Source organism: Myxocyprinus asiaticus, chromosome 3 (assembly GCF_019703515.2).
Source record: "Myxocyprinus asiaticus isolate MX2 ecotype Aquarium Trade chromosome 3, UBuf_Myxa_2, whole genome shotgun sequence".
In the NCBI taxonomy this organism is placed as follows: Eukaryota; Metazoa; Chordata; class Actinopteri; order Cypriniformes; family Catostomidae; genus Myxocyprinus; species Myxocyprinus asiaticus.
In genome coordinates this window covers 2,936,184-2,950,226 of record NC_059346.1, presented here as the reverse complement: position 1 = coordinate 2,950,226, position 14,043 = coordinate 2,936,184, and the positions used below count along the sequence as shown (strand labels likewise).

Genomic DNA, 14,043 nt, shown 5'->3' with positions numbered 1-14,043 from the left:
CATACATTTTTATTTATGAATAACTGGAATATTTTTTATTATTATTTGGGGGGGTTTCTGAAAAATTAGACCAATTTTTTGCAATTAGCCCGCAGTATGTGTGAATGGTGAGCTTTTAAATTTGAGTGTGAAAAATTGCGGGCGGTCGCTCTCTCCTCTGTGAATCCCTCTAATGTTACTGCCCTTTAATGACGGCTTATAATTGAGCTAGCATGAATTCCAGTTTGTGCAAATTGATTTGAGAATCTTTAAATTTGCATAAATGTAATAAAAAATCGTGTTTCAATATAAAGCATCTGTACAAAGATGATCAATGTCACTAATGTACTAACATTTGATTAGTGGCCTATTTTTGGCACTTTTCGAATGTCTTTTATTTACAAATTTGACTGTTAGTCTTGTCCCAGGCCCAGACATTCAATTTTAAACTATGAAAATCCATTATAAAAATAAACAAATATTACATGTTTAAAACTATGTTAATCTAAACATTTTTATCTTTAATTATCTTAATTTCCACCAAATCAAACAATTATTTTTTTTTTAAATGAGTGCACTTATTAACCAGGTGGACAAATGTGTCAGTGAAGAGCACGCTTGAGATGAAATATGCGAGAAAACTAAGAAAAATAGGGAAAGGGAAATATCATTTTTGAGCATAATATTTTTATTTGGCATAATTTCCAATCAAGCTGTAATTTTGCCTAATTATCCCAAAACTGTGAAAATATTATTTATAATTCTGTTTATTTAGGATTTTATTTCAAAAACATTAAAAATATGATTTCCATCAGCGCAGAATTCCATTAAACATAATACAGAATTTGAGATGTGCTGGAAATAACACTGTCAAGGCCATAGATTTGACTTGAACAATGAACAGTGTTTCCATTTTGGGGGGTACTTGCTTGTTTTGATTATTGATCCAGGTCCCCCCTGGAATCTACGCCCCTGGACACTGTGGTGGGAATTTTAATGACAAAAGTGACATAAACCTCCTGTGATGTATGTACATACACTGTTAGACATTGTTAGTAGAAAATCTAACCCTTGTGCGACCTTCGGGACATTTTTGTCTTTTTCATATTTGTTTTTGTTTTTGTTTTTTTTTTCTATCATTTTGGCTGTTAATGCCAATGGTATTATTTTAGCCAAAGGTGTGTATTTCTGGGGGAATTTTGATATTTCAACCTCAGTTCCTATAATACATCTATAATTCACTGTGTACACAAAATAGTTACACTCAGGACCTTCAGGACAAAAATGTCCCCATTGAAACCCATTAAAACTGCCATATTTGATCCCAGTGTCATTAAAGCATAAAATCATCAATTCTATGATATTATGCTTTCATTCTGGAGCCCTGGCTTCAAAATGTAAAGTTTTAATATTTTCCACCAGATGGCGCCATTTTTCTCATGTTTAGCCTATGGAGCAAATACATGCTTTTCCTCTATTTTCTGTTTGCTGTATTATAGAGCACTGCAGGACAATTGAATAAATGATGCAGCTAAAATTGTGTGTGTGTGTGTGTGTGTGTTGGTATGGATGTCAGAGTGTGTTTTGTATGTGTGTATTGAGAAATGTGTGTGTGTCTGTGTGTGTGTGTGTGTGTGTGTGTGTGTGTGTGTGTGTGTGTGTGTGTGTGTGTGTGAGAAAAACAACAGTGGCATTATGTAAACAAACTGCCATTTAAAGGGTTAAAATCCTGAAAATGAATGAATATTTGGTAGTTATGATCAGGACTGATGTTGGTTAAAAAGTAAGTGAAAGTGAAAATTAATATTAATATATAACATTTTTATGGCAGCTTTTTGACGTGGACATTTTTGTCCTCTAAGGTCCCGAGTGTGAGTTTATTTATTTATTTATTTATTTAATCTGACACTGCACAAAAAATAATAATGCATCAAAATCAATGTTGTTGCTAATCATTGACATATCCCAGACTGTGATAATCCAACATTAAAAAAAAAATCCCCTTAGCATTTAATATATGGAAAATTATTAATTTTTTTGTGGTTTTTTTTCCCCCATAAAAAACAACAGTGGCATTATGTAAACAAACTGGCATTTAAAGGGTTAAAATCCTGAAAATGAATGAATATTTGATAGTTATGATCAGGACTGATGTTGGTTAAAAAATGTAACTCATTGAAAGTGGAAAATAATATTAATATATAATATTATTAAGGCAGCTGAGTAAGGACCTCTGTGTAACTTTTTTAAATTGACGCACAAGAATTAAATATAGTGCGAGTGTGAAAGTTTTTCACAACGCCATACATGCCAGAAGTTGAATAAACTCCCTTACATTTTAGTAGGAAGTGATGTCCTGTGGTGCACTGTCACAGTGTGTCCAGCAGTGGTCAATCTCTCCACGGTGAATCCCTCTAATGTGACCGTCGACGACTGAAGCAACTCGAGCTTAAGACGCGTTTATAAGAACTCGGCTGAACAACAGAAAATATCATGATGACTCGGTTTCTAGATGATTAATCCGAGCTCAGTTTCATCTTTCAGAGGTTACCAGTGAAACTAAAGGAATATATGAAGCGAATCTTGAAGTTTTCATTCGGAGGAAGGTAAGCGTGTTTATATCTCGCATTTATAGCGCATTCATTGTGTAATGAAGTCTGGATGTAGATGTTTTAACGCGACTGAGTGAATAGTGCCGTTTATAAGAGCTTTACAGCATTGTGACGCTTATTTGTTTTGATAGTGGGCATTTGATACATTGTATCATTGTATCATGTGTTCTTTAAATCAGCACTTGTTGCTTTCACTCACTGTATCGCATGCTGGCAGTTTTGTCTGGTTTATATGTTATGCAATGCTTTGAAGCCTTTTAAAGTCTTAATTAATGCTTATCAGTGTTTGATAAGTATATTGGTCTATCTGTACTAACTATTCTGAGTTGTCTGTACAACTGTATCACTATAAGAGCACTGTATTGTACTATACTCAATCATTAAATATATATTAGCTATTTTATATCACTATATAACTACACTATGCACTATTCTGTGTTGCACTGTATCACTATACAACTTACCTAAGCTGCCACTATTTCTTAACAGCTATATTGTATAGAAATGTCTCATTTATATCTGTACTATATCAACACTATAGCCTCATATGCTGATCTGTAACACTGCATCTATACTACTTTACTAAACTGTATATCTGTTTGGTATCATCTAGCCTATCTATATTATACTATATCACTGTAACTGTTTTATAGCACAAATGAATATGACCTGACAGCTGTCAATCATGGCTTGGAGTCTCTCTCACAGATCAATTTCAAACGTTTGTGTAAAAATAACCATTCCTCACACAGATTTATGCTTTGACATATGCATTAGAAATATGTCTCCATATGAGAATACTATGTCCTGTTTTTATGCAGTACATGGTTTTTCACACATTACAGATTCGAGGAGGACGGAGGCAGGTTTTAAGTTATGCTTACTGAGAGAACATAGGTGAGATCATGACACATTCACATGTTTAGTAGACAATTTAACCCTTGTGTGACCTTCGGGACATTTTTGTCTTTTTCATTTTTGATAATGCCAACGGCATAAATTTAGCCGAAGGTGTGTATTATTTGGGGAATTTTGATATTTCAACCTCAGTTCCTATAATACACTGTGTACACACAATAGTTACACTCAGGACCTTCAGGACAAAAATGTCCCCATTAAAACCCATTAAAACTGCAATATTTGATCCCAGTGCCATTAAAGCATAAAATCATGAATTCTATGATATTATGCTTTCATTCCGGAGCCCTGGCTTCAAAATGTAAAGTTTTAATATTTTCCACCAGATGGCGCCATTTTTCTCATGTTTACCGTATGGAGCAAATACATGCTTTTTTCCTATTCCTGTTCACTCACTCATGAGTTGCAGAACATTTCAGAAAAACAAAAGCCATTATTCTGTGTGAAAACGAAAGTAAGTTGTGTGCTAGTCTTAGTGACATTAATTTTATACACTACACGTCAAACGTTTGGACACATTTGACAATTTATTTTTTCTAATGCTCCTAAAACCTTTTGATCTAAAAGCTTGAAATGTGTTTTGTAGAACTTTCTGTACAAAACTTTAATTGTAATATATATATATATATATATATATATATATATATATATATTTTTTTTTAATTGATGATTTGGACCAGATAGTGAAGGAAAAGCAATAATGTTTAGAAAACATCACAGGATGGTTAGCTGGTTGCTTGATTGGTTGGAAGAGAAAGACGTAATCTAGATCAGTGGTTCCCAAAATAAGCAGGTCTGTTCGGATAGGGTCTCGGATAACAGATAAACAATGCTAAATGCAAATAATAAAATGAAACTGATAATATAATGCATAGTTTGGATTATAAAATAAATACTAGGCTTATCAACTTTAAAAGGGTGGAGAATACACTTCCCATATACACTTGATGTTGACATCAAGGGCTTGGCGTTTAGTCAAATTCTACCATATATTTTCTTGGATTCATCTGTCACTTGGCAATAATACTAATACAGGGATGCAATGATGTATCAGCTGGCGATATTTATCGGCCAATTATTGACAGAATTAAAACCATCTGCATATCGGTAATAAGCATGAAAACAGAACTGTGAATTCAAATGTACAATCCAGAGATGATACTAATAGCCACAATATGTAGAAGGGATGGCACTCCTAAGAACATGTAATATTACATTTGTATTCTTTTCTCACATTAATGATTTAAAAATGCCATTAACAGATATGACAGTTGTGAAAGCGGCACTTTCCTATAGGCTACATGACGAGGGAAACCACCTAAAACATTTTGACACCAACAGACTTTGACTTCTAAGACATCTGTATGATATCCATTAAAGCTGTATCATTAATTGAATTAAGACTGAAATTGCAATATGGTCTTGCACGATTACTAAACCTTAAAAGGCTGCGTTTCTACATTCAGCGCTTCAGTCAGCGCTGTGTGAGCATGCGGCGCCCTCTAGTGCACTGAATGGCATTATCCATAGTCCATTATGCCACTGTTATACAGAATTTAAAAGGGGGTTTTGTTCCTTTGGTTTAAACTTTTTATTTTTCCATGATGTTGTTGACATTTCTGTGGAATTGCCCTACATTTACATAGTATGAATTTGTAATGTTCTATCATATACAGGACACACATGTACAATAGGTATGTCCCGATACTGATACTGGTATCAGAATCTGGACCAATACTGCACTCATGTACTCATACTCGGAAAAAGGCTCCGATACCAAAAACCGATACCATCTGACGTACGAATGTCATTACGTAAACATTCAGCGCACAAATTAAAATCACGTTATGTCCTAGTGAGCAAAAGCTGCGATTTAATGAGATAAATATATAGTTTGCATGAGCGGCGCACTGCAAATGTGAACACTTGTGAATGTGTGGAGACAGTTTTGTGCCGGCACCAGCTGCACGTACCTTTTTATCCTCCTTGGGAACACCGTCATGAGCATCGAACGCTCTGTTTGTAGCAGATGACAGTGAACAGAGCGCAAATTCACTTTGTAGCACGAGGCACTAGAGATTACATATTTATTTATTTAAATAGCAGCCTTTTGCGGTTTAATAATCACTTTGAGTCACATAGCGACCGGCTTTTCCGGAGTGGGAAGCTGGCGTGTTATGTGAGAGCTCCTTGTTCTTAACAACACAAACACTTCAAAATAAGAGCTCCGCCAAAATAAAAGCTCAATTTAAAATAAAGTATGACAGAAATGTAGTATTCACTGTTTTACTACTACTACTACTACTACTACTACTGCTACTACTACTAATAATAATAATAATAAAAAATCATCAATGGTAATTGTATTATATTTAAGCAGTATCTCACATCTGTGTTGCTATGTTATGCAGCACTTTTTAGAAGTACAAATAACCTTTTTTCATATCAATCATCATGTTATCACATTTAGTCATTTTTTTGTGTCTTTTTGATCTTTATATCTGCTATTAATCTTTTATTGTTGCTCTCTTTAAAATTTTGGCCTTTCATGGATTAACAGATTCAATATATTTTCAGTGGAAATTATTTATTGTTAGAACAGTAAAAAAAAAAAAAAGGTTTTGTACCTCTAAGTTAAAACAGTGATCTGATGACAAAATAATGTAAGTGGCAAAATATCGGTATTGGCCTATAGGTTTTTGTTAAAATCGGCATCACTGTCGGCCAAAAATGTTCATATTGGCGCATCCCTATCTAAAATAATATCTGGTCCATTTGGTTACACTAGTAAATCACACTATATTGTTATTAAAAGCAAAATGTTCCTTGTTAATTATTTTGCATAGCATTGGGTCTGTACATTTGATGTTTGATTTAAGGGCATTTTCGTTTACTTTTTGTATGATTAACAATTTTGGTACAAAGTGTTGTCTTGCCATTTGATGTCCAAAATAAAATCTGGGTCCTGAAGCAAAACCAGTTTTATATAATCACTGATATAGTCAAATGGTGGTGACTTTGAAGAAGTTTTAATAGAAGAGAGTTTCTCTACATAATTCCCATACTTTCGTTTGTGTTATTTAATAGTTTTAATGACTTAACTATTATTCTAAAATTTAGAAAGTCATTATAATAAAGAATGAGTAGGTGTGTCCAAATGTTTTCCTGTTTGTGTATGTCAGTCGGAGAGTTTCAGGGAGTATTTGTTCACTTAGTTTTGTATATATTTGTTTAAACAAGGACAATGTTTCCTAGACTTTGTATTGACTGGCTACATTGTGCATCAGTTTGTGCATGTATTCATAACATAGGACGTAAGCCTTAAGTGTTATGTTTTAAATTAATAATAATCATTTGTAATCTCTACTCTTTCCAGTTGGCATGTTGGATTTGTCTACTCTCTGTGCATGCTGTCTGCTGTATAACATGTGTCCTGCATGCATCATCATTTTCATCTCAGCTGCATGCTTCTGTCAGACCTGAGTTGACTTCATGCATCCTCCATTAACACGACCATGGGCAAAAAATGTGATAACAATAACCCTCAAATTCTCTCCTCCAAGAAGGGCCCTACCTGCCACAAGCGTAGCTGCTGTGTGTCCAGAGCCTGCGCTGATCTGTGGCGTGACGTGGAGCATCTCCGCACCGCATTAGAGGTGGAGCGCAGTCGTAACAAGCAGGCTCACCGTCGCTTCTCCCTGGAGCTCCGGAGGCAGCGAGAGGAGGCGCGAGAGGAGCGGGAGCATGCGCTGAGAGCGCTGACTTACAGACACGAGCAGCAGAGGGCGCTGGAGCTGCTGCAGCAAAGAGAGACGCTGGGCCGAGAGCGCAAGGCAGAGGTTCAGCGTCTGCTTCGCTGGCAGGGTCAGGAGAGGCAACAGGCCGAGAGATCCGTGCTCAAACGGACCCAAGAACTTCATTGTCATTTAACAGAAGAGATTACTGGGATCCGTAAATCAGGGATCCGAGACAAACAGGGTAGTCGCAGGGTATCCGCGAGCGAACCTGGATGTAAAGGTAGCGGCGCAGCGTACCGTAAACTTGAGGAACTTTTAAAGTCGCTGCTTGCGCAGGCCGATGGTGAGCAGGTCACTTTGCTTCAACACCTCCAACAGGAAGTGGATCTAGAGAAGAGCTACTTCCTGTGCCACCTACTGCAAGCCCACAGCTTCCATTCCCAGGTGGAACACAAAGGGTGCATTGTAAATCGGACCAGGCCGAGGTCAAAGAGTTGCGTGCAACTGCTGAGCGGTGACATCTCGCAAGGCCAAGACCACCCAGAATCTTCTAGGACAGGAAAGCTTGCTCTGTTTCACTCTTGCTCACCCCAAAGTGTCGCTCCACCACCTATGAAGAAAAAGAAGGAGAAGGACTTTGAAACACCTCCTCTCAGCTCCTCTCCAGTGGAGGAAGAGGCATCCGAGGGAGTTCTCTCAGGAGACTTTTCTCAACCTTGCTCACCAGAAAAGTGGGACCCTCAACGTTCTAGCTGGTCGGAGACCACATCACCAGAGAAGTGCTCAACGTCCAGATGTCCAGAGGACAAGATGGAGGATCTGGTAAGAGCTTGATCCTTATAGCATAACTTGGGTGGTGTTCTTTGAAAGTGGTTACACCCTTTCTACACCAGACGTGATCGATGTTGCATCGCTATGTGCCGCAACAGCTTGAGGCTGTCTATACTGGATGCGTAGAAGAAATTATGTGCACGGACAATCAGCTGTGAGCTGTAGCACCAAGCACGTGCAGCAGGTCAGATATGGGGCCTCATGAATAAAAATTGGTGTAGATTTAATTCTGAAAGTCAGATTTTGTGTGTGCACAAACGTTTTCAGATTTATAAATCTGTACGTATGCTAGACCTGCACAAAGTTATCTTTTATTTATCCTAGTTAGCAGAAGAATCACGTGATTTAGACCCCACTGCTTCTCTTTCCTGAAATAACCATCACGCCGCTCACGTCCGGTGTAAACAGGATGTTACAAAACTTACTCTATGCAAGCCAATGCAATTTCCAGTATAGTTGCATCCGAAATGTGTCAGAATGCAATTCATAATGCATCACAAACTGGTTAAATTCTCAGCGTTACCACAAGGGGCACTATAGTGCACATTAGCGTACAATGTCGTCTTCTTAGGACAAATTATTCAGCTATGTAAGAGAAACAGTTCAGACTTCTCAAACATGCTTGCTGACAGACTAATTATTCTAGTAGATATGCCAGATTTGTCCTGAAACTTCTCTGAATAACTAAGAACAAGACCAAGTATTTCTTAGTTGTTTGGGATGTGTATGTGCATTTTATGTGCTCTTTTGGAAGGCTTTTTACTGAATGACAAGTCATACCAGTATGGAATTGTGTGTGTGCATTTGTGTAGGTTTACAAGAGGTTGTATGTTGTTCTCCTATTTACACAGATTTTCTAAATCTCACGCTTCCTGTAAACAGAATAAGCTTTAATACACCCTTTTCACAGACTGTGATGACACGTTTCTGCCTAATTTAAATGGGACCGCAAAAATAATATATGCTGTGGTCTCCCATTCACCGCTATAGAAGTTTACCCACTATGGTTTGCAAATGTGTAAAATGTGAAAAGGGTCCATAGGAAAAGCTTGGATCTTGCTTGGCAAAGTTGGCATTGGATCAGTGTAGAAAGGCACCTTTGACACACAGGACTCTCTGTAGGCTCAGAGCTTTAAAAAGAATCGCTTGGCACATTTCTGTGCTTCAGAGTCTTTGACCCTTCTTTAGATGTAATCGACTGTGTCAGTGAATGCAACCAGGCAGGAAACTGTGCCCATATGCTGCATTGCTGCCATGTCACTTAGTACTGTAGTTGCCAGACTCTTAAACTTACAGTCTTTAACTTTACACTTGGTCTCTTAGAATGGATGAATGCATTGAGAAAAGTATGCATACTAGCAGGTGCTCAGTCTGGATTTATTAGCCTAATATTGTAGCAGAGGAATACACAGCCATGAGCCAAATTTTTTTTTACTGATATTTTAATTAGTGGTCTTTGCTAAGGCACTAGCAACTAACAGTACTGCATGATTGAGAAGAGGAAGAAAACACAGTTCATTGTCCAGATGCACTCCAAACTTTCTAAACAGCCTAAAAGGTGATGTAGATCGCAAAGTATGAGGGAATTATAATGCAAAAATACAAAATTAGTAAATACAGAAGCAGTGTTGTTGTGAAATAAAGTGGATCTGGATCGGGCATTCCGCTTAAGCAAAACTCACATGCCAGAGGGTCAACCCAGCGTTATATCTTTAATGCATCCTGTATTAAAGTTAAAATAATACGGAAGCGGTCATGTAAATAAACAAACTCCGAAACTGCCATTTCTCTGTGCATTCAGCGCCGCTTCTATGAGTCGAGTAAAGTGACCGAATCTAACAGGGAGAGATTGAAACTGCACCCGGCTGGTGCACACTCTGGCGCGGGACACTCGTAACTTGCACACGTTTGATTATAATGTGATGTCTTGCGACGTATTGAATCATAATATACTGTATAAAGGGTTGGGGTGTTATGGAATACATATAACGGGATTACGTATTTAAAATACTAAATATAAGTAACTGTATTCCACTACAGTTACAATTTAATCGTTGTTAATCAGAACACAGTTACATTCAAAAAGTATTTTATTACTGAAGAGATTACTTTGCATTTTATTGTCATTTGTTTCATTTAATATTTAGTCCTTTCAGATGGAAAACATTTATACATATAAATGATGTGATCCAAAGTGCATTTGAACAGCAGTGAAACACTTTCTTATGATGTGTTACATTCATACGAGCAGACAGAGAAGTACATTTGAAGTAAGTTTGGAGCAGAAGAAATAGAAATAAACCTTGTGTAAATTGTCAGCTTTACGCTAAGATGAAATGCTATTTCTAGCCATTTTACATGCACATGTTACCAGACACGATCATATTTTTTTATCAAGAAAATTCACGTTAGATCATAATTTTTTCTCGAGTAAGATCTTTGATATTAGGGCAAAAAATCGTATTCTTGATGATAATGTTTTTTTTGTTTTTCTCTAAAAATATCTACAAATTCTTAAACAAGATCAATTTGATTTATCTTGTTTTAGAAGCAACACTGCAGAAGATATTTAGGCTTTTTTTCAGAGAATGTATTTTTAACGTGTATTATGTCTTACTGTACTGGCAGAGTTTTTACAGTCAAAACAAGTGAAAAAAATCTACCAGTGCTGAAGAAGTAATCCAAAGTATTTAGATTACATTACTGACCTTGAGTAATCTAACAGAATACATTACAAATTACATTTTACAGCATGTATTCTGTAATCTGTAGTGGAATACATTTTAAATGTAACCCTTCCAACTCTGACTGTATCTATGTGTCACGGTGTGTATCTTATCATGAAGAAAATCTGCGAAAGTATTAAGAAGAGAGAATTTGTTTTTTGTGTGTTAAAGATGGTTCGAAGTGAACAAAAAGGTGAGAGAGTGTAGTCTTCGCCCATTATACACTGACAAAAATAGGTTTTTGATTAGTCTTTTTTGGCTTGTTTTCCAAAATAATATCTAAAACTCCTTTAAAACAACGTACATTCACTTTAGGAGCTATACCGCAGAAGAAAAAAATGTTATCAGAGAATGTTGAATACAGTATTTAATATTTAAATATTTTAAAATATCTAAAAATCCTTATAATTTATAAAACTCTTTTTAAAAGATGATTTTGTCCTCTTTTGTCCTGTAAGCAAGTTTAATACAACCTTTTAACTGAATAATCGGTTAAGAGCTAATGATTAATCATTGCAATAATCACCCGAATAGTCGAATAATCGCTCTTACAATCGTTAGATTAGTCGATTCGCAAAATAATCATTAGTTGCAGCCCTATCAGTGTGTAACTAATCTTGCAAGATTGTGCTACGGACTGAAATGATACCTCAAATGCTGTTACTTTTACAAATGATTTGGTCCCTGTGGCTGAAACAAATCCTCTTGACTTACAGTAAAGGAGGGACTCGATATCTAGAGACCAGAATATCATAGAGACTTGAGGGTCGACTCTTCACTTGGGCAAGTAAGCAAACAGCTAGCAACCACCCAGAACACCCTAGCAACAACAAAGCAACTTACTAACAACCGCAGAGCAGCGCCCTAACAATCAAACACAACACTCTGGCATCATTGTGGTGAGGCTTACATGGGCAAGCACCACAAATTGAAACATTTAGTTTTTTGTAATGCTAAATGCAAAGAGAGAATGATAAAGAAACACAGTGACCCCCTTGTTTTTGTGCTGACAGTTGGTCTGCTGGTGGAACAGTATGAATAATTCAGACATACTACAGAATGAACCCAGAGAATTACAGCAGATTGAACTGTATGTCTTGAGTTCATTTCTAGCCATGTTTAGATTGCCCTCAAAACACTTTTAGTGCCCCAGAAGTGGAGAGACACATGATTTGTGGCTTGAAGTTAAGCTTTTGAATGTTGCCCATATACGTTTTATAAGGTCTTTTATGATGTGTGAGCCATGTGAGAGCTGGTCTCAGATCTGTTATAGCACCAGTTCTTCTCAGATCTAATTATGTTTAATGGCAGTTGTTTGCCTCATTCACACAGAACATAACAGTGATTTTCCTCAATACTTGCATTCTCAGGCTGAATAATGATGATTACGTAAAGATTTCACACCAATGCAGCTCTAAATCTCGCTAAATCTCACCATCTGATAGCAACTCCAAGATCAAAATAGGGCTGAAACGATTAGTCGACATTATTGACAACATCGACAATAAAAATAACTTGTCGACAATTTAAAAAAAAAAAAAAAATATATATATATATATAGATACAGCTCTATTAAAGGGGTCATGTCATGAGGAATCAAATTTTCCATGATATTTTGACATATGAAAAGGTCTTTCTATTATAAAAACATACTGTAAATTTCAGAATTCAAAACTTAATCCCCAACGCAAGAAAAGCATTTATTGAAACCAAGCTGCAAAAACGCCTCGTTCTCTACTTCCGTGGATGCCTTGCGTCACTAGGAATACATTAATTCATGACCACCTCTACAGCTCAAAAACATCAATGCCTACTTAAAATCATCACACCCTTGGCCCCGCCCACTCACACTCCATTCGTTCAGAGTGAAATCAGGTCAAACAAGGCCTAGTGTCACTCACCCATCTGGACTATTTTTTATTATTTTTGTATTTAAACATGCACAGACAAACGTCTTTGACCGCTTGATACATATCTCGAGCCGCTTTTTAAAGACGCGGTGTCAAGTTACAACTCCGAAGAGAAGCAGTTTGTTTTCATTCAGCTGCTGCCTCTCGCAGACAAATGCGTCATATGGCACTTTCCACTGCAGTTTGCGGTTCGACTCGACTCTGCTTGCTTTACTTTTCTGAGCTTGCTTTTCCACTGCAGTTTATTGCAGCCTCAACATGGGTGGGATTATAGGCTGATCGTCATAGTTGCATCACCCCATCCAGCTCTCGTTGGATCCTCTCCTCAACTACTAATGAGAGGAACATCTGCACCTCGTTTGGTTTTGCGCACAGCCATTTCTTTTTACAATTCGAAAGTCGCGTGAACAAATGATACTGCTATCGCTGTTGCTAACTTTAAAACTAGCGGGTTGATGTCCCGTGTTGCAAATCCAGTGACGCTGGTAGTGACGATTCTCTCTGACCAATCAGTGATCTGCAAGGTTTTGACGTCACATTTAGTATCGGCTCGGCTCGCTTAGAACCTCGACCGAGGTGGTACTAAAACAAGTACCAGGTACTATCCACAGTGGAAAACCCCCAAAAAACAATCAGAGTCGAGTCGAGCCGTACCGTGCAGTGGAAAAGCCCCAACAGATGCATTCTTTCACCCATCTGCGCTATTTTTAGTTGTTACATGATGGAATGATACTGGAAACTGGATGTGGATGTGTCTTCAGTGTATTTTAGCGTGGATTGTATGTTCGGCTCATATCATACCAGTCATAATACGATTCAAGCTTTGCTGTTGGAACAATTATTGAAGGATGGGGCAGTTAATAACACTTTATTTGTGTTGTTGGCAGTAGTAGCGCCAGTGCGTGCAGCGAAAAGTGGAACAGAACATCTGTTTACTGTCACTTTTCACAACACACATTGTTTCAAAACAGCTTTACAGGAAATCATGCAAAAATGAAACTGGAATATCTGTAATTTCTTACAGTGATCATTGTGTAGTTTGATTAAATATGATTGTAAATTGTGTATAAAAATAAATAAATAATAATTGTATCTAGATCCCAAAGTGAGCAAGCTGAAGGCGGCTGTGGCAAGGAACACAAAACTCCATAAGATGTTGGTTAATGGAGAAAAATAACCTTGGGAGAAACCAGACTCACTGTGGGGGGCCAGTTCCCCTCTGGCTAAACAACATGAATATAATGCCAATATTAGTCATTTGTGTGCAGTGCAAGTCATGGTTTTAAGTTTGTAAATTAGGTAAGTATTAAGGTCCAGTGTTTTAAAAATA

At 37.1% G+C, this 14,043-nt stretch overlaps 1 protein-coding gene across 1 annotated transcript in view; it reads left to right on the top strand.

Moving 5' to 3' along the window:
* Positions 1–2,427: 2,427 nt before the first annotated feature.
* Positions 2,428–14,043, top strand: part of LOC127423090 (peripheral-type benzodiazepine receptor-associated protein 1-like) — a 174,633-nt gene continuing 163,017 nt past the window's right edge. The window contains exons 1-2 of the mRNA XM_051667130.1: positions 2,428–2,585; positions 6,886–8,068. Of these exons, the coding sequence (XP_051523090.1) occupies positions 7,025–8,068 (1,044 nt within the window). The 5' untranslated portion in view covers positions 2,428–2,585; positions 6,886–7,024. The remainder of the gene's footprint in view (positions 2,586–6,885; positions 8,069–14,043) is intronic.